Genomic DNA, 21,976 nt, shown 5'->3' with positions numbered 1-21,976 from the left:
CCGGGATGTGACAAAGGCATGTATTACTGTCTCAAAGTGTTCATGTGAGAGGAAAGGTTTTATTTTGGCCAGCTGTCTAAGGTGAAAGAAGCTGGATTTAACAACGGCGCCAATTTGCCGATCGAGTTTGAAATCACTGTCCAGTTTAAGGCCCAGGTTTGAGACCGTTGATTTCAAATAAGGAGACAGGGGGCCCAAGTCTACAGGATGGAATGTACAAGGGCCACTGGGACCAAACAATATCACCTCTGTCTTCTTTTCGTTGAATTTCATACATCCCTTTTATTCTCCACCCCTACAGGTGTCGCAACAACAATGAATCGTGCACTTCCCGTTCCAGGAGTCATAAGAGCCCGCACCCGCAGTCACGATCTCCTCTCGGTCGCAGACCAAGGTGAGGCGCCTCATTTGTCAACACTTGTACGTTAACATTACAGGTGCACAACAATCATCCAAAATTTAGTTCAAGCAACCGTCAAACGGTTTGAAACCATCGCGTCCAGTCACGATTGTACACGCAATTCGCAAAGCTCCCCTTCAGAATACTCAACTCATTCTTTTCTAGGGTATCGATAAGCGAGAATCGAGCGGAACCGGGACTATCCTTCCCGTTCTCACGAATTCGTTCAGATTTTAAAATGTCGGTGCTAAATTCCGATGCAGATTTTGCCACGCAAAGCGCAGATGAAAATGAATGGATAGAAAATATGGGCGTCGGGCGACAGGCAGTCTCATGGTGCGACCGAACCCAAGTTGAGCATTTCTGGCAGCAGGTTTCCACATATTGTCACTGCAGTTCGCACGATCATCTGAAACGGTGTGGACCCGCACTCAAAATCATGATCGGGTTAGTACGTTTCCTGCCAACATTGAGCCAAGAGGGTAAACTGGAACTAAAACCGTGAATCAACACACTCACGTAAATGCCAAGCTAATATTTAGCTTGCATGCTTTTTATTTGTCATGTATATTTTTTTCTCTGGAAAGAAAAAACAACACTTGGTTAGCCCATCAATCAGTGTTGAATGGCTTTAAGTACTTGTTGTCTTACTGTATTGTCTTGCGTTGCTCAAAAATAAAGCTTTGTGAACAATTAATGCTCTGGTTGAAAATATCCTTTGAGTAACTCGGAGTAAAGTTCACAAACATTAAAAAGTTAATGTTAGAAATATCCCTCGGTGTGAATGTGAGCGTGGATGGTTGTTCGTCTCTGTGTGCCCTGGGATTGGCTGGCAACCGATTCAGGGTGTCCCCCGCCTACTGCCCGAAGACAGCTGGGATAGGTTCCAGCACCCCCCGCGACCCTAGAGAGGGTCAAGCGGTTTGGAAAATGGATGGATGGATGTCAGAAATACCTGATTAGCGGCCTTCAGTTTTTTTTTTTGTTTTTTTTTTTAACTTAGCTTCGTGAATTAGTATCCGGAATCAAATCGACGAATCAGAAGAATCGGAACAGTAATGGTCCAAATTCAAGCGACGCCTAACCCGACTCTTGCTGGTGCTGAATCAACTTTGCACTTAAGCAAAGGTGGCAATTTGGGAGCAAGTAGAGTGACACCGTCCTGGCAATCCCAGCTGATTTTGGCACCCATGCGCCTAATCGCACCCGACAGGGCTGAGAATCGCTCATCAGCACAGGGCGGGGGGTGGGAGGGGGTAAATGTTGCACTTCCTAAGCAGAAAGCAATGGCATGTGAAGTTTTGCTGACAGATGCAACTACCGTGGTCCCCTTGACTGCAGACAGATTTGACTGTAACGTTCTTTTTGCGGAAATATAATTGTCGGAGATGTCGGGAGCGAGAAAACCAAACGGCCAAGTCCCTTCTTTTGGATTCCCTTTGAGAATCAGAAATTACGTCTTGCTCCTTAGGTACAACAGCTACGAGGAGTATCAGCACGAGAGGCTGAAGAGGGAAGAGTACCTTTGGGACCACGAGAAGCGGGAGCTGGAAAGGACAGAGCAGAGGGACAGGCAACGACAAAAGGCAATCGTGAGTCCCCATTTGCATCCCGTTCGTCAGCGGTATCGTGATCTTTTTCCCGGACACACGCAAAGGCGGATCCCGGAGGACTTACGTCACCTGCTTGTGTATTTTTTGGCGTCCTGGGGGAAGTTTTCAATGCCTTCTCCCAAGGAAGTAGGAACTTTCACACGAGCCAACTATAAGAAAGGAAATCCACATTCTGGCCCTATGGTTCTTATTACTTGAAACCGAATCATTTGGGGGGTTTTATTTGTTTTTTTATAGGGACAGATGCCATGACGTAGATGAGTGAAAAACCATCTTCGCAGAAATGATAGCAAATGCTCATTTCCAATGCCCCTCCCTAGAAGGGCTTTTAAACAAACACAAAAAAAACAGCTTTTAATAATAATAATAATAATAATAATAATAACAATAATAACAATAATAATAATAATAATAATAATAATAATAATAATATAATAACAATAACAATAACAATAATACTAACAATAATAATAATAATAATACATTTTATTTATAAGCGCCTTTCAAGACACCCAAGGACACTTTACAATAACAAAAAAACACAAAACAATACAATACGGGTTGAGCAGCGGCAGCCAAAACGCGCTAGCGTCCACTCAACACGTATGTTACAAGCTAACGTTACATGACGCAAAAACAAAGAACGTGCCTGGTATGTTTACGTCACATATTAAGACTTATTCCGATAACTATTGCATAAAGAACATACTAACAAGTTGACCAAACCGGCGGTGTCCCTCCACATCACGAAATCCAATGAAATCTTCATCCTCGGTGTCTGTTTGAAACAAGTCTGCCAACTCTGGAGGTACATAACCACATTAGGAAATGCACATTTATAAAACAGAGGGACGAAAATGCGCAACAATGCCCCCCCCCCGCCCCACCTCCCGCACCCCCATCGCCCACTCACACACCCTCCAAGTCATTTCAGGAGACAAGACAATACCATACATCATTATTTATATGGCGGCATCAGCACCAAATCACCATGTCCCCCGTCTCCTTCAGGGAGGGGTGAAGCCGGCAAAGCAACGCCTTGACCGCCCGTCGATAAAGAACGCATAAAACGACGCGCTAATGCAAACTTGGTCTGCGCGCAGACAAACAATTACCGCTCGCACTGTCAAACGATGGTTTAAGAGCTTCAGAGATGGGGAGAGCGTTTCTGTCCGTCTGGCTGCCTCTCTCCCACACAGGCAGCCCTCGGGGGTGCCGTCAAGAAAATTCCGCCTATTTATCAGTTGTCAGCAACTAAAGTTCTAATTCAGCATTTACTTGTCCGTCACGGAGAGAACCCAAGCATGAAAGAGGGGGTACAAAGTATAAATCTGTAGTTAATTTGGATTTCTCCCGGGGCGTAGGTGAAGTTGGAGGGTGACACCTGATTTACATATGTCACAAGTCCCCTCAAGACGCCACTCACCGTCTCAATAGGCCTCCGTTGGCTTGCCACAGCGAAGTAAATGAAGGAATAAATAAATAACGCGACTTGCGCGCCGTATCCCGGGGCGCGCGCGGTGTAAAAATGATTAGCGGATGCAATTAAAAGTCCTCAAAAGATATAATTTAAGCCTGGTGCGGTTAGCGGCTTCATTATTCCTCTTTGACCCTCGCGTCCTCTGAGGTTTGGGTAAATATGCTTGTTTTTGCCTTATAGGGTCAATAAGTAACGATGGCGCAACATGTGTACTCTGTACACATTTTTCCGCCGCAAAACATCGCACTCTGGCCGCACGCTGCAAACGTAAACAAATACATTGCGGCTCGGTTTACAGCGTGTGCGCTAGCAGCATGTTACTTTTGCGGTGGGCGGGGGGGCACGTTATCCGTCTTTGTTTTTCTCCTTTTCTTGTATCACGCCACAGATTAGCATCTCAATTTCATAATGTATTACTGTGTAATAACAATCAGGGGACAATTGAATTTGAAATGTCGAGTGTTCAGAACGATTTCTGTTGCAATTGTCTGAATCTTTCAGTTCCCAGAAAGAAGACAAACTCTTGCTGTTGACCTTTCCTAAAAAAAACAAAAGATTCCTTCACCAGCCATAAAATCATCCATTTGAAAACTCAATCAAGGGAATGCTTTCTGATAGGAGGCTGAGTCACCACGGGGTTTTTATTTTTAGACTTGGACAAAGTAGAAGACGCGATCCCGGAGTGAAGACATTGCATCATTTGATAAAAATCAGTCTCCCCGTGGTTGATGTGTTGCGCCGAGAGGAAGAGGAATTGTCGTGCCACGGCAGACCGGAGGCACTTTCCCCATACAGCTCCATCAGATAAGCCAAAGCAAAGCGAAACAATCACAAAAGGGGGACGTACTGGAGAAGACGTCGGCGGTGGGCAATCGTGGTTAGTCCATTAGGGATGGCAAAGGAAGACCGCAGAAAAGCGGCGGGGGGTGGGGGGGGTCAAGCAGACGGCCAGCCTAGCGCCCCTTTTCATCTCCTGCCTTTTTGCCCCTCTCTTTCTTGTTAACGAACAGGGGGAGAGACGGGTGGTGTACGTGGGGCGACTGAGGTCCGACTGCACCCGGACCGAGTTGAAGCGGCGCTTTGAAGTCTTTGGCGAGATTGAAGAATGTGCAGTGAACTTGAGGGATGATGGGTAAGTTTTCCGCTCCATGTAGCCCGATTTTTAGACATGTCGCAGACAAACGGAGTGTCTCGTAGCAGATGACGCCTTGTAGCCCGTTTAGTGTGACATACCCAACGATTGGTCGCCTGGCGTCTGGGAATGCTTCTCTACCTTGAGCACCAAAGTCTGGCATGTCCGAGTTTTTGTTCGTCATGCCCGCAGAGTGTTGACGTGCAAAGTCGTCCTTCGATTGATTCTTTGGCATTGAGCAATCGGAAAACAGTGCCGGCCCACTTATAACGAGAGACTGGATGTGGCGCACACAATCACAATGCGCTGTACAGCATTTAAAAAATTGACTGGAACAAAAGGGGAAATATTGGAAAGTGTACGTAGCATTTCAACTCATGCTACGTTTGCTAACTGTTAAGCTAGTAGCCGATTTGCAAACGTGCTGTCATGAAACAAGTTTGTTTTGACAGACGTTCCATATGGCCCCGCCCCCCTGTCCAGGAACTGGTCCATCGTCTCTTTTTTTTCCCTTTCTTTCTCTTTTGCCTTTTATGGACAGAGAATAAATCTCATTCGTACATAATGCCTTCACCGACATGACTTGCTTGTCCCACTTCCCTGACGAACCTGCGCCAATAGATGGAATGTTGACTGAAGAATGTGAGTATTAGGCACCTTATGGTCCTTGACGAACTTGTAGTGTGACGTCTCGCCCGGTCCGAGACACAGTCCGATTATTCATCCGGTAGCCTGACAGCGTTTCGGTCGTGTATGACTGTTGTTTGAGGAGGACATTAGTCAATGTAGGGGTGTCCCGGTGGTCCAGTGGTTAGTGCATCGACCTCACAGTGCAGAGGTATCGGGTTCAATTCCAGCTCCGGCCTCCCTGTGTGGAGTTTGCATGTTCTCCCAGGGCATGCGTGGCTTTTCTCCAGGTACTCCTGTTTTCTCCAACATTCCATGCATGGCAGGTTAATGGAATACCTTCAATTGTCCCCCGGTGTCAGTGTGAGGGTGGATGGTTGTGTGTCTATGTGTGCCCTGCGATTGGCTGACAACTGGTTCAGGGTGTCCCCCGCCTACTGCCCAAAAACAGCTGGGATCGGCTCCGGCGACCCCCCGCGACCCCAGTGAGGAGAAGCAGATCAGATAACGAATGGATGGATAAGTCAATATATTGAGCAGTTTTAACCATCAGCCTCACACTTCATATTCTTGGCAAAACACAACGGTGTTCCACGCGTGTTGTGTACGTTAGTCCAACGCAGTGGTTCCCAACCCGTTTGGACCAATTTAATCAAAGTAGATAAATTCCCGCAAAGTGGAGGTATTTTTTTCAGGAAGCACTGCCATACTCATTCCTTCTGACCTGACCTCTCCAGCCTTTCCTCTCACATGAACACTTTGATACAGTAATCCAGGCCTTTGTCACATCCCGGCTCGATTACTGTAATGCCCTGTACTTTGGAGTCAGCCAGTCCTCCATTAAGCGCCTTCAGCTGGTCCAGAGTGCCGCTGCTAGCCTCTTGACTGGTACTCGTAAGAGGGAGCATATAACTCCTACTCTGGCATCCCTTCATTGGCTCCCCATTCCTTTTAGAGTTATTTTGAAGATCCTCCTCTTTGTTTTCAAATCTCTGAATAATCTCGCGCCACCTTACCTCTCTGAGCTCATCCGTCCCTACACACCTGCCCGGCGCCTCAGGTCTGTGGACCAGTCTTTGTTAGAGGTACCAAAAACTAAACTGAGGCTCAGAGGGGATCGAGCCTTTTCTGTTGCTGGTCCCTCTCTCTGGAATGACCTCCCACTGAACATTCGGCAAGCCTCCTCGCTGCCCATCTTTAAAGCCCTCCTCAAAACTCACTTGTATTCTTTGGCGTTCGACTCAGCATGACTTAGATTTGTTCTTGATTTTACGGCTTGGTGCTTTCTACCGCCTTTATTACCATTTCGTCTTACTGTTTATTGTGTATGTTAAATCGCTCCATGTACAGCACTTTGTATGCAGCGATGGCTGTTTGAAAGTGCTCTAGAAATACTGTTGACTTGACTTGTGATGTTCTACCCTATCTCTGTCTCATCCTTTCCTCACAGGGCTTTGCACCTAAAATCCAATTCTAAGTTAGTCATTGTTGTCATATACGGTTGCATATGCATTGATTTCCGTTTGCATCTAAATAGCGCGTACGAGACACAACCGATCAGTTAGCGGTGTCTCGCTGTGCCAGTCTGACACATTCCTTGTGTGTCCTTGACCACGCAGGGACAATTTTGGCTTCATCACATACCGCTACATGTGCGACGCCCTGGCCGCCCTCGACAACGGACACACCTTGCGGCGGTCCGACGAGCCGCGCTTCGAGCTGTGCCTCGGCGGACAAAAGCAATTCTGCAAATCACATTACACAGACTTGGGTAAGTGTGCAGCTTTGTTGTTGTTTGCAAACACACACGCACACGCATTTACTCCAATTCCAAGCCCTTGGAGGCAGCCTTGTATGTTTACATGGCTGCAAGGACTGTCAGGGAAAAGAGGAGATGGGAGGCTTGAAGCGGGGGTGGGGAGGTGTGGGGGGGCGGTGTTGAGGTTTAATACGGCAAAACAAAAAGGCGATGTAGATAAAAGGAGACTCATCTCTCCGCTGGCAACAATTCCTGCATCGCCCTCAACGTGTCCGCTGGGCATTCACTGCTCAAACGGGTCAGTTGGAGTTCAGAGGTCACTTTGTGAACATAGCTCGCTCCAGGAAGGAGCTGACGTGGGATGCCCCTCGGCATGAAAACAAACGGGGCCGGATAACAGCCGTGACAAGCCATCACATGAAGTCATCACGAAAATTTTTATTTCATTATTGCGCTTGGAACATTTCGAACCATAGTTTTTTTTGTTGTTGTTTTGTTTTTGGTAGGCATTCATGTGTATATTTCAACAATTTTTTTTACCGGGGTAATGAATCAGAACTGTGATTCTTTTGTTGTTGTTGTTGTGCTTGTGAAATTTCAAGCCTGTGAATTGTTGTCGGCATTTGAGTCATGTGAAGTGCTTTTTGATGTTACTTTTGTTCGGAAAGGGCGAGTACCAATGCTAGGTATCAGTATCAAGCCAATACTGACCTTATTTCAAGATATCGTTTTTTGTGAAGCACGTCGATACCAGCCACTGATACCTACTGGGGAAAAAAATCAATAAATCTGGCTTACCGTAGGTCTTCCTTATCTGTAGTTGATGCTATGCAGGGGCTGTTTAACAAATCGGTGAATCATCATGAGCCTCAGAAAATCAGAAAGACCTTTCTTCAGATTTGCTGTCGGTACTTGCTGTCGGTATTGGTGACTACTCAAGTGTGTGTGAACACCGGTATCGATCTAAAAAAAGTGTTATTGAACATCCCTAATTTTTATTTGAGGGCGGCCCGGTAGTCCAGTGGTTAGCACGTCCGCTTCACAGTCCATAGGTACCGGGTTGGATTCCAGCTCCGGCCTCCCTGTGTGGAGTTTGCATGTTCTCCCCGGGCCTGCGTGGGTTTTCTCCGGGTGCTCCGGTTTCCTCCCACATTCCAAAAACGTGTATGGCAGGCTGATTGAACACTCTAAATCAGGGGTCACCAAACTTTTTGAGAGTGAGAGCTACTTCATGTGTCCTGATTGTGTGAAGGGCTACTAAATTGATACACGTCTAAAATAACATTTGTACAAATTACATTTAATAATATTAGAACATTAGCTAGCTAGATGTATACTGTAGCTAGCTAGTTAGATAGCTAAATAGGTAGCTATAGAATCTATAATACTGCCCATGTTTGCATTTTTAAATCATAATTTCTACGAGCAAATCACAATCCTAGCACTGGCGGGCTACTGGTGTGGTCCTCACGGGCTACCTGGTGCTCGCGGGCACCACGTTGGAGACCCCTGCTCTAAATTGTCCCTAGGTGTGAGTGTGAGTGCGAATGATTGTTCGTTTCTGTGTGCCCTGCGATTGGCTGGCAACCGATTCAGGGTGTCCCCCGCCTACTGCCCGGAGACAGCTGGGATAGGCTCCAGCACCCCCCGCGACCCTAGTGAGGATCAAGCGGTTCGGAAGATGAAAGAATGAATGAATTAATGAATAATTTTTATTTGTAATTTTTAATGCTTCCCTAATTTTTATTGATCATTTGAAATGTTTCCCCATTACGGGAAATTGGATTGAAAGAAACGCAACCCTGTCACGGTTGTAACATGCCGAGATTTCATAGAGTAACTTGAGATCAAACGCTACGGTGCATTTCTAATATTGGGAGCTGCCAAGAATGGGATCCATTGTGGCAGCCCCATACGTTGCTCTTAAAAGACGGATCAATGGTCAGCAGAGGAGGTTCGCCGAATAAGTGTTGTCCGTAAGCTTATTTGCGTCACTTTGTGTGTGTGCATGTGCGTGTGTGCGCGCGCGCTTGTTTTCACGGAACGCCGTCCATTAGTTTTAAAGTAGATCGGCGGGGTTATTTTTCATCCCTCAAGGTGCGCAGCGGGACACAAACGCCGCCGTCGGCCATCGCATTAGCGTAGATCACGCCTGGTATCTCCTTTCGCTGCCATGGTCAGTCCCATTTCTCAGCGTGTGCCGGCGGGTCCCTTTGGGGCCCCCATTTGTTGGAGCTGTCTGTTGCTAGAGATAAGATAGAGCCTGCGTATTATCTGCTCCATCGGGGAAAAATAGGACATATGAGAGAGTGGAGGCGTCGGGATAAAAATAGCCACTTTTGCAACACATCCAATCTAAAAATCTGGATTTTTGTGGGGTTTTTGGTCAGCCTTTGCTGACACGTCAAAGGAATTTGGGGAGAAAATACTCCCACGCTGAAAACGCCAAAATCGAATCGCGGCGGGATGCGCTCTCATTGTTTGTCTGCCACCATGTTCCTTCTAACCGCGCACTTTTTGTCTTGTCGTATTTCTACTTCTGACATGATACCGTAACTTGTTATTGAGGTTGTATGATGGGATGTAAATAAGATCATCTTAAACATGACAACTACCATCATTCTCAAGGTAACTCAAGGTAACCTAGCTTGAAGAAATCTGGTCATAAGATAAGATAAGATATGCTTTATTTGTCCCACACTGGGGAAATTTACAGCCTCCAGCAGCAAGAATGTGGGTAGAAAGAAGAAAGAAGAAAAAAACAACAACAAACACCGTTCAATTAAGTGCAATATAAACACAGAATGGATAAATCGCAGTGCCATTTAAAATTGTCTTTCACATTATTTAATTATTATTATTATTATTATTATTCATTCATTCATCTTCCGAGCCGCTTGATCCTCACTAGGGTCGCGGGGGGTGCTGGAGCCTATCCCAGCTGTCTTCGGGCACTAGGCGGGGGACACCCTGAATCGGTTGCCAGCCAATCGCAGGGCACACAGAAACGAACGACCATTCGCACTCACACTCACACCTAGGGACAATTTAGAGTGTTCAATCAGCCTGCCACGCATGTTTTCGGAATGTGGGAGGAAACCGGAGCACCCGGAGAAAACCCACGCAGGCCCGGGGAGAACATGCAAACTCCACACAGGGAGGCCGGACCTGGAATCGAACCTGGAACCTCTGCGCTGTGAAGCCGACGTGCTAACCACTGGACTACCGGGCCGCCACTATTATTATTATTATTATTATTATTATTATTATTATTATTATTGTTGTCGTCATGTGAAATTTCCTGATCATTTTGCTCAAATTAAAGGAGTTGAGATACAAGTGACCCGACATAAACGTTTCTCAAGATAACAACCGGCGTTGCGATCGATCGGAGTTGAACAATTCCAAAAAGTGGCTTGGAGCTGTTTTGTCATTTCCAAGATGGCGCCCGAGTAGGCAGCCTTTGGCAAGTGCTCTTCAAGAGCCTTGCTTTTTTGTTCTTTTTTGCTGTTTTTGTCTTTTGTTTTGTCACATGTTGTTTGTTGTTTCATTGTGTGGACCTGATATGGACTGTTTTCAGTGTTTTTTGGCCACGACATTCATCAAAGGAGAAGTATCTGTGCTTGGTGGTTGCGCCTTCTTGGCCAGCACAGATTTTGATTGGGAGGAATGTCGGCGCCATTGACTGTCGGTGCTGGACAGACCTGGGGCGCTTGTGTTTTTTGCGCCTGTAATGGGCAGCATTTTTCACAACCTCGTTTTGTTCAGTGGAGATGTCAGCGCTGTTGGACAGTCGGCGTTGGTGCGGTGGGATGAATGGCTGCTGAAGTACAGGATGAGGAGAGAGGAGCGTTGGCGCAGAGCGCCGATGCGTATTTGGAACCGAGAGTCGCCGCTTGGAATTGAAATGGATTTCCATGGGACAGGAGAAGTGAACCAATCTCTTTTTTCGTCAATGGATGCTACAGCTTCTTGTTGACTTTGAAACTTAGCTTGTCGCCGACGTGTGCATATTTTGAGCATGACGTCTCTGATCCACTGGTTAAAGGACACTTTAATTCTCTCCTCTTTCATCAGAATCAGAATCAGAATCAGAATCATCTTTACTGGCCAAGTATGTCGAACACACAAGGAATTTGTCTCCGGTATAACACGCTGCACTAGTATCATCGTAAACAACAAAATCATTGAACCTTAAATGAAGCATTTTAGAGTAACCAGTCGTTTTGTAGTACCATTTTGTGGTGCAAGAAGAGTGACTATGTCGGTGACTGTTTAAGGAGTTAATGGCTAGAGGGAAGAAGCTGTTTAAGTGTCTACTGGATTTGGTGCGCATGGATCTGTAGCGTCTGCCTGAGGTGAGTGGCTGAAAAATGTGGTGGGCAGGGTGCGGGGGATCCAGGAGGATTTTCCGTGCCCTTGTCTTGATTCTTGCAGTGTGCAAGTCCTCAAGAGTGGGTAGGGCGGTGCCAACGATTTTTTCTGCCTCAAACTGCTTCAAACAACAAAGCGTGTGACGGAACAGTGGTTAGGACTGCACGACTGTCCACGTTTTATGTTATGTGTTGTGTTTATTATTTTACTTTGTTAACTGTTTTGTCAATTGCTTTGTTACAGCTGCCGCTGTTGTGAAAGCGCTATATAAATCAGCATGTATTGTATTGTATTGTATTGTATTGTATTGTTTTAACGCCACTCCCAGCTCAGGTTTACTCAAAAACTAAAAAAAAAACAAAGAAAGTTATACCTTTTATCTTTAAAACATCTTTGCCTTATGAAGAAAACCGGAAATGGCGTAAATGGTGAGATGAGGAGATGAAGCCAAGTCACCCATCACACACACACAAAAAAAGGGAAAAAACTGACTGTTTACACAGCAAGCTCGACTCTCTTTCATCCTTATTAGCCCAGAAACACGTCAACTCCCTTTTTTGCCCCACGGACCGGTTTAATGTCAGACAATATTTTTAAGAACCGGCCTTTAAGGTGTGACGGATAAATATAACAAAATAATACGATATGACCTACGTGAAAACTGTGGTATTTTCGAAACATAATAATAAACACAAATCATGACGCGAGGAATGTCTTATCTGGCCGCAACACTCTCTGGTCGCTCTGGTAACGTTTAAAATATAAGATACACCGCAAATAAAAAGTGCATGAAAATTACGACTCACCGTCGCCACATATCATGCAAAGTGGGCTTGATGCGTGGGAATCTCCCCTTGAGATAAATCCGTATTTTAAGGAGGACTCCTAATACTGTCTATAAAATGTAGCTTTGTTATTCTTGAAAGTCGTAGGCTTCTCTTCGCTCTCCTGACTGGGCCTATTTCCCTTCCCAAAGGAACTTTCCAAAGACGTTTGTGTTTTTGACTCATTTTACGAGCTCTCGGGTTTCATTTTAGCAGCAACCTATCACGTGACCGAGAAGCGCCGCCTTCACTTGAGTCAAGACTTACTGTAGACCAATATAACAAGTGAATCTGGTGATTTTTCAAAATAAAGCATCCTTCAGATTCCGAAATAAATGAAATGGATGTAAGTTATTTGTTCTTTCTGTGCCCACGGACCGGTACCAGTGCAGGACCGCTGCCTTAAAATGTAAAGTTTCCGAGTGAATGTCTCCCTTTGTGGGTCACCGCACAAGAAATTTTTCTTCAAAGCAAACAATCCCAAAATCTTTATTCAGAAGGTGAAATGTAGTTTTTGAAAGCTCAACTTGATACTCCACCGGCAGCAAGATTAAGATTCCGCGACCAATTTTTTTATTGTATTTTATTTTGAAATCTGAAATCTGTATGAATTATAAATGTTAATTTTCAAGTAACATCCCATCACTTCCACAGATTCCCATTCGGACGACTTTGACCCCGCCTCCACCAAAAGCAAGTATGACTCCTTGGATTTTGACAGCTTGCTGAGGGAGGCCCAGCGCAGCCTGAGAAGGTAACCCTCTCGGGGTTCCATGCCCGAGCCATCCTCACCCTCACAACCCGCCACCCCCCGGCCCCACTCGCCTAACCTCCCGAGGGACTCCCAATACCTCACTCGCATCTCTTATTTTAGTTTTTTTTTGGGGGGGATGACGAGACACTGAGAAGTTTTACACTGTATGTGGTGGAGTATTTAAGAAGAGTACATCTATAGACCTCTTTATCTATCAGAATTTATCCGAAACGAAGTTTACATGAACATAGCTGCTGAAGAGCTGAGGACGTGACTTCTGGGAAAGCCAGCGAACCCTCAGAACCTGCTGCACGGCTTTGACTGCTGTAGAATCAAAAAAAAAAAAAAGAAGGCAGGTGGGGGTAGGTTTTAAAAAAAAAAAAGTGATTTCCCCAACCACAAGCCGCCCCTCCCCCAAAGCACTACAAGACCCACAATTCTTTGGAGGAGCTGAAAAAAAATGCAGCTTGTTCAGCCAGATTGAATATTTTGCTCTTGTTTTTAATTTTTTTTGGGGGGGGGGGCTCTTGCTGTTTTTCAATCTCTTTGGAACTGGTGTTACATTTCAAAAGCAAGCGTTGAAAAGCGTTTGGGGGAATTGTATCTCTTGTTGTCTACATTTGAAAGAGAACTGTAGTTGTGTATTTACAAATAACTCTAAAAAGGAATATTTTTTATGTTCATGTAAAGTTGGGGAATAAAGTTGTTTATGTGTTACAGCTATGCACTGTAAAACGCAGCCTTTTTTTTTTTAAATGCGGGGGAAACAACATTTTCTTAATTCCGAATGTCGATGGACGTCGATAGTAATTACGATACTGCAAAACATACTGTGCGCTGACATGATGTTTCGGAGACATATGATGATTGTAAAAAAAAAAAAAAATGAAAAAAAAAGTAAAGTGGGGATTGCTCATTTTTGAGGCAACACGTGAACAAATTTATTTTCTTTTTTTTTTTAAGTTATTCAGTCAGGCTTCTCTGTGTTTTACTTCAATGTGTAAAACTGTTTTTTTTTAATGTTTTTAATGATTGTAAAAACAAACAACCCCATTTTTTATGGATGATTTCTAAAGCAATCACAAGTCTGTGTGTGTATACTGTATACGGCATATATTTATATGTGTGTGTACAGTGTGTATGTATGTGCATATATATGTACGTATATACATGTATATGTCAACGTAGCTCTTTGATTTTCGTACTTTGTATGGTCGTCATTGATTCAACACAGGGAGAGGATGATGCATTGGAATCTTTTCAATCAGTGGAAATGGCATATTTATGTATTTATTTTCATATTTGAATCAGCAATATTTATGGGCTACATTTCACATGACTTTAAAAAAAAAAAAGTATTTATTTAGGAGTTTTATTTAACGCTCAATCACGAGACAGGGTGTCCAATAATTTCCATGGTCGGAAAGTCGTACAACTTTTTATGCCTTTTTTCCGGAACAATCAGTAGCTTCATCCCAGTCTCACTTCATTGAGTCCGCAGCACTTTCTTGCTTGGTTTTCCTTTCAAGTAGAACAGAAAGCAATAATCGGGGTTTCTTTGCAGGAATTTCACGTCGCTCTCAAAAAGACTTTGTTGCGTCTCCACTCTTGCTCGATTAAGTGAATGCCAAACAAAAAAGTTTACAATTTCCTTTTTTGAATTGATTTTCTTTTTTTTTTTTAAAAAGATATTGTAAAAAAGAAAAAAAACATATACTACTGATATTATTCGCAGTAATAACAAGATGAGTAATAATAATCTAAATAAAAAGGGGGGAAAAATATATAAAAAGCAATAAATTATTTTTCTGAATTGTATTTTAGTCGCTGATTGTTGTGTTATTTTCTTTGTTTTTTTTTTTCCAGCTATTTTCTTTTGATTTTTTTGACCCATTACCCCGCCGCTCTGATGTCAGCGCCCCACATGCCAGCCGGTCCCTTTAAGACGTCTCCGTGCTGGTAAACGCACGCACGACCTTTGTGACATCCGTGTACGGCAAACTTTCGACCGACCGTGTTTGACGTGAACGTGTTTGTGGTTTACTTGTGTGCATGGCCGATCAACGAGACGGTGCTGACAACATGACAAAAAAAAATAATGCTGAGCTCGTGGGTCCGTTTCACGGACGGCAAACTGTTTCCATGTATTGTTTTCTTTGCGTTGGCTATCCTGGGTAATGGTGTCACGTTTCATAGATGTGCGGCTTTAATCAGTGTAATAAACTGCTTTGTAAATGGCCTAGAGTAGCAATATATTTGAGCAATTTTTAATACTGTGACCTACCGAGGATTCTGCCACTGCTTTGTCGTCGGGTGATCTTGTTTTCTTTGGAAGGACAATATGTGCGAGTGCGCTTTTAGCCAGGTGTTTGTATGCTTGGAGAGGGAATAGAAACATGCGCGCGTGTGCGTGTGTGTGTGTGTGTGTGTGTGCGTGTGTGTGTGTGCGCGTGTGTGTCCTATCCACGTTGCCTTACTGATGCCTTTGTGGTTCTACCTGTTGTACGAATTTCTTGTGAATTTCATTTTTCATGTGCAATTCTCATCAGCCTCACCATGCCAATAAAGGGAAAAATGTGACTATTTTTTTTTCAATCATCGTCATTATTTTTGCTGTTTTTTTTTTTTTTTGCCTCCACCTGGGGGGTCAAAGGATGAAAAGATTCGCGGAACTTGCAAATGTCCCTCCCTCTTTGGTATTCCGATCATCCGGGAGGTGACACCGCCGCAGTCTGTGTCCACAGCTTGACTTAGCTTGCGAGTTAATTAAAACGTCCGAGAGAACGGTTTCATTAGGACAAGGGAGCCAGTTGATAATGGCCGTTTCTTCCTCGAGCGGGAGGACGAAAATCACATTTGTGCTTCATTTCGAACATTTGAAAGCATTTGCAACCCCCTGCTCCCCCAGTTCAGGGGGAAAAGAAATCAAAGTGTGCGTAGAAACCAGAAGATAGTCCTTCACAGCAAAGCTCAATAACAGCAACCATTGGGAACGGCCTCCAAACAGAAATCGCGCAAAGAAATGCCCCATAGATATTGAAAAATGTGTTTTGATTTTCCCCTTTCTTCCGCTTTCTAGCCGAGAGAAAATATGGAGGGGGGGGGGGCGCATTAAATTTGAAGCACGGCGGGGAGGGAGGGTGTTGTTGTGTTTATTTTTATTTTCTTATTAAGGCTGCCGTTTGGCCTCCGAGGAAGAGAAGCGACGGGCTTTCATTTCAGCGGGAGGTCTCCGCTCTGCTTGCCCTTTTCATGCGATGAAACCCTTCTTGGAATTCGCTCCATCACCTTTATAGCCCCCCCCCCCCCCCCGCAACCCCTACCCCCACCTTCCGCATCTTCCTTTCCTGCACAATCACATCAGAAAAACATGAACACAATTGTTGGAATGAAAGAAAAAATCCATAATGCTGACTGAAATAACTTGACAATGACAAGTCTGAAATCTGTAAATGACACAAAGCGTCCTTTGGTCACATGAGACAATATTTAGAATTTTTTGGGGGGGTTTGGGGGCAAAACGAATCATGTCCCGGGTCCGCTTTTGGACTTTTTTGTGTGCGCAAACGAAGAAATGTGAAGACTATCGAGCCAAATCTGACATGTAATAACAATTGGATGAAAACATTGATAAGGACTGATCTAAACCCAATTCAACATTCTATGGAAGAAGATTAACCATTTCCTGCGCCAATAATGATAAACTGTAACCTGTTTGCATGATAAGCTGTCCACTGCAGTGACCGCTGTCCCCGAAAGGGTGAACGAGCAAAAATAACATTGAATTTCTTCAGTTTATGTTCTGAAAACGGCCATTTGAAAACGGCAGGGTGTCCGGGCTCTCCCTTAGAGATAAGGTGAGAAGCTCGGTCATCCGGGAGGGGCTCGGAGTCGAGCCGCTTCTCCTCCACATCGAGAGGAGCCAGATGAGGTGGCTTGGGCATCTGATTCGGATGCCTCCTGAGCGCCTCCCTGGTGAGGTGTTCCGGGCATGTCCCACCGGGAGGAGACCCGGGACACGCTGGAGAGACTATGTCACCCAGCTGGCCTGGGAACGTCTCGGGATCCCCCAGGGAGAGCTGGAGGAAGTAGCTAGGGAGAGGGAAGTCTGGGCTTCCCTGCTAAAGCTGTTGCCCCCGCGACCCGGCCCTGGATAAGCGGTATATGATGGATGGATGGATGGATGGATGGATGGATGGATGGATGGATGGATGGATGGAAGTTTACGAATCGATTCGGGCTCCTGAGAGTTTCAGATTTCATCAGGAAACCCAGAAAAAAAAGTACAGTCGTGAGAATATAGAGAGACAATATGATAACGAGAGGCGGGGAGTTACGCCTCCATGCAAATCCCGGAAACAAAGAAAAGTCGATGCAATTAGATCTTGGCGTGTTGGGAAAGTCCAGACCTCTCCCGCTGTGCGTAAATTTTGAGAGAAGATTCCCTCCCCGGGGGAACTTGACGGCCTTCGGGGACTCTGCCGAGGTGGGGGTCAAAGGGCACGAAAGGTTATTGTAATCACAGCGAGCAGGAAATACCTTCAACAGCATTCTACATTCTTTGTTTTAAGTGTTTGAACAGAACCAACAACGGAGAGGAGCTAAAAAAATCACAGTAAGGAATAAATTCCTTAACAGTTGCTACTCTTGGATTCAAAAGATTGCTCTTTTTATAGGCAGCGGCACATACGGGAAATGTACGGTAAACAAGCATCCGCAAGAATGCATTTTGATTGGACGCGGTGAATAATGCATGAATCCTGATGACAGTCGTTGCATTTTATCTTGCGAGCTGATTATCTGGAACTACGCGGTCAATGATGGAGCGCGCCGGCCTCAAATCTGTCCAACTTGGAGCTCAAAAGAAGATGCCCCCCGGAGTTTGATTTCACAAGAACCGGATTGTTATCGACCAATCATCTGTTGGTTTTTGGTTGTCCATTTTATCATTTCGAACCCACTTTTGAGCCCTTTCATCATCAAATAGATGATGATCAAACCCCCCCCACCCCTCCCCACCCCCCCACCCCTTCTGTTTTCTTCTTCCGAGTCTTTTATGCCACCTTATGGGAAAAAGATAATGACAGTGCTATTAAAATTGCAATCTCCCCATGCGACATTCGAGTTTCAGCACTTTCTGCCGTTAAAGAGTAATGAGGAACAGACGGACAGTCTTCTTCTTCTCCTTCTAAACGATCAACTTTGGGGACCGGATGTATTCTTTCGCTGGATAATTAATGGCCACTGACAAATGGCACTTGATTGAGGGACTCATCCTTGTATTTTCAATCACCATCTGCTGTGCAGCGCCGGCAAAAAAAAAAAAAAAAGTTAATTACCTCGAGTGTGCCCGAGACGCGGCGTATTAATTAGAACAACAACAACAGCATTGAAGGGTTTTAGTCGTGATGTTTGTAGGTTTTTGTTGATGGAGTAGGGAAGGAAGTTGCAAATGTGCTCCTTTGATAAAGCATCGTCACTTTCATCGTTACCTGGACCTGCGGGCCAATGGCGGCTCTCTTCGGGCGGGACGTCGGTTGAAAGATGGCCGCCAGCGGCGGGCCGACGGCTGATCGGATGCGGCATTTGCGGCGCGTATCATCACTAATTATTTAGCAATCACCCAGTTGCATCAATAACAATTTCGACAACAACATCAACACTTAATGGCTTCGTTCAAAGCGCCGAAGAATAAAATATGCTCCTTCCCTTCATATAAATGGGCTATTTCCAGTTTTATTAGAGAGCGGATGGAGACTCGCACTGTGAGTTAAAGAGCGTCTTGAGGTCTGAATTACTAACTGACGAGCCTCATTACGCAAACAAGTAAACACGGGCCTCATTTGACAAATGTCTGGATGCAGTTTGTACAAAAACATGTTTTTTGTTTTTTTGTGTTGATATTGAAGAGCCCGGACGGTAAAATGTGATTTTTAGGTCTCACACACACACACACACACACACACACACACACACGCACACGCGCACACGCACACACGCACACACGCACACACGCACACACACCCACGCACACACACAAATGCACACACATATTTTTTGTTTTGTGGAGCAGTTTTGCAATCAATGACTTCATCTGAGGAGCAACTTTTATGGAGCATTATTCTCAGTTTCTTTTCTTTTATTTTTTTTTGCTGGTCAATCCCAGGGACCTGAAGCAAAGGATTTTATTAAATCATAAAAATATGACAATATAACAATTATTTTTCTTTTTATATATAGTCAGGTGTTTTTATTTCTTAAATTCACTTTTTGTATAGCAGCAAAGTATATCTTCTTGTCTAGGCGCAGACCTAAATTGATAAATAATTTAAAATTAAAGAGGACCAAACTGTAATGTAATTTTGAGAACACTTATTGCGCAGATCCCAAAATCAAAACTCAGGACACGTCGATGCAACGTAATAACGGTAGTTCATTGTAAGCATTTCCAAGAAAATGGCCGCCATCCACGATGTATAATGCAGTATGAACATTTGTAGATGTAAAAACATGAACATGTAGACAGTATAAATATTCCAATTGCAAATAAATGTATATGAAGAAAAATAATTTAATATGACACGAAACAAAGAACTGTAGGACTCTTACTTCATCTCTGAAGACATTGTCAGCAAATGAAAAGTGCCTTCTCCAGTTCAGGATGTGCTGCGCCCCGAAGCCGTATACAATCATCTTTAAATCTGACGGCCTCGAATTCTACCGCGCGTTTGTTGCCATTACGGATAATTGTCGAAATCATTGACTTTGCCGACTGAGCTGAGCTTCATCTGGGAGACGCCCTTCTGAAAGTGAGAGGCAATTTCAGCCTTCACAGAGGGTAACATTTGCTTACGTTTACATTTAACAATTAGCATGGCTTCTCTATCTCATCCTCCCTTCATGAGAATGATACTTGTCAAAATTCTATCTTAGCCGAAGCCAATCGAAGCGTTTTTGCTAGCTAGCTAGCTAGCTAGCTGGTGTGGCATAATAAGATATCCTTTATTCATCCCACACTGGGGAAATTTAAGTAGTACTAATCTAATAGTTGCCTACTCTCGACTTTTTTTACATGCTGGATTTGAGACTTTTTTGCGGTTCTTCTCAGGATAGACCTGCCCACCAAATTTCATGTCGCTAAGTGAAACTGGCATCCTAGAGGGCTACAAAGTCAATTTTTCACGGTCATGCCTTGGTATCGCCACATATAATAATAGAAAAGATTTTGTGTATATTTCTAAGACTTGTCTCAGTCCTAAAACCCCTGGCAGGGGGTCCTAACCTCCATCTAGATGCGTCTTCCTTTCAAATTCTAAAGCTGGCTACCCCGCTTGTTTGTTTTTTTTTTGTCCTCGCATCATCAGAGAAACGTCCCATATTTGTCGGATCAGGGTGCTATAATGGCTCCGTTCAAGCATTCCTGATGACGGGATGGCTGGAAATGAGAGAGATCCTGAGTGCTTGCTCCTTTTATTTGCTCCTTTTTATTTATGTATTTATTTATTTATTTGTTTTTGTTGTCCGGTCTAAATTCGGTTGCAGGCTACTTACTCCCTTACTCCCTCCCTCTCTCTCTCTCTCTCTCTCTCTCTCTCTCTCTCTCTATCCAGACCGCAGTTTGAACCCCCGGCTCGTCACGCCACAGGAGATGGGTCACATGGACAGTTATTGTTTGTTTGCACTATTTATGTCAATGTACAGTCTGTGGCAAATGGCCCCATAATGTAATCAGTCATTCCTGCTGTCCCGCTCTGCCGTCCATCAGGCTAATGACGATCCGGAACTGTGAGAAGTAAGGCGGCTGTGATTTCATTTCGGTGTCTGGAAAAATGTCAACAAAAAGAAAGAAATCGCTCTTCCAGGAAGCTCTCACTGTCTCCTCTCATTGGAGCATCCAATTCCTTTATAGTCATGCAAAAATCATGATCAAAATCCGCCATCTTAATCCTGGGTTGTCGGTACAAACACGTCAAATCTTGTGGTGGTGTTTTTTTCTTCTTTTTTTTTTTTCCTGTCTGTCATAGTGCATTAAAATGCACGGACAGAGGAGCTGTAATTAGCGGGCAAAAATGAATCCACGTGGCGAGAACGCAATTAAAGTGCTGTTTGGAGCACTTGGTAATCTTGTGTGACAAGGCTTACAATTCAATTAACCCCCGCTTTTTAGCACTTTGTTTCAACTTCCTGGGAGGCTCATTTGCTTTCAACTTACTTCAATTTCTTTAATGAGGCCGCAGGAAATGTCCAGTTTGAGAGTTTGCTGGTGTTGGCGACACATGAGACGCTTCGCTGGCCAGATAGCGCTCAAATAGGATCATGGATGATCTCGGATGCACGGTATAGAAAAATGCTGCGGCAATTCGACAATATCTTGAATATCCAGCTAACCAGTATGCTCGTCGTCCTCACGAATACGACAGTTCAGCCCGCTATTAGAATGACTGCAATGCAGTAATTGACTTTTGGCCCATGAGTGAGCAATTGAACCCTTTCACATGATAGGCTGTCCACAGTCGTAACTGCTGTCTCTGAAAGGGCTACGCTTAATTAACCTGCTGAACTACTTCAACGACAGCAGCATAAGTAACATTAGTAAACCTAACAAATATTCGGGGTACTGTATCCGCACAAGTAACATGGAGTCGTCCTACCACTCTGCCAAAGTTGACCTATGATATGCAGAAATGTCATAAAGTAGTGGAAGCTATTGGGGGGGACGCAGTCATTCAACTTACAAACCCTTATGGAGCTTAAAATTTCTCGTACTAGTACCCTCTTTCTCCTCACTAATGGAATAGAACAACTCCAGATTACTGGTGAGGCAAAAATGTGCAATATTTGACCGTGTACTCCTAGTACTGCTAACGACAATTCAGAATGGGTCGAGTTAATATTTGGCGATTCACTAGAAGTACGAGTAGTGTGCAGATGTCAACTAGCTCACAGTTTTGCCTTTATTTTTTTTTTCTGCCCGTCATTATGTGTCACCGACATGGGAGAAAATATATTACAT

At 44.4% G+C, this 21,976-nt stretch overlaps 1 protein-coding gene across 5 annotated transcripts in view; it reads left to right on the top strand.

Annotated features, from left to right (window-relative positions):
- Window positions 1–15,554, top strand: part of ppargc1a (peroxisome proliferator-activated receptor gamma, coactivator 1 alpha) — a 230,716-nt gene extending 215,162 nt beyond the window's left edge. For 3 of the 5 annotated variants that reach the window (XM_052078355.1, XM_052078346.1, XM_052078337.1), the window contains 5 exons: window positions 302–394; window positions 1,872–1,992; window positions 4,504–4,625; window positions 6,872–7,023; window positions 12,864–15,554. In XM_052078355.1, coding sequence (XP_051934315.1) covers window positions 302–394; window positions 1,872–1,992; window positions 4,504–4,625; window positions 6,872–7,023; window positions 12,864–12,967 — 592 coding nt within the window. In that variant the 3' untranslated portion in view covers window positions 12,968–15,554. The remainder of the gene's footprint in view (window positions 1–301; window positions 395–1,871; window positions 1,993–4,503; window positions 4,626–6,871; window positions 7,024–12,863) is intronic. The other 2 variants (XM_052078375.1, XM_052078366.1) reach the window with 1 other exon arrangement.
- The last annotated feature ends 6,422 nt before the right edge of the window (window positions 15,555–21,976 follow it).

Source organism: Hippocampus zosterae, chromosome 1, assembly GCF_025434085.1.
Source record: "Hippocampus zosterae strain Florida chromosome 1, ASM2543408v3, whole genome shotgun sequence".
In the NCBI taxonomy this organism is placed as follows: domain Eukaryota; kingdom Metazoa; phylum Chordata; class Actinopteri; order Syngnathiformes; family Syngnathidae; genus Hippocampus; species Hippocampus zosterae.
This window is presented reverse-complemented; position numbering and strand designations above follow the sequence as displayed.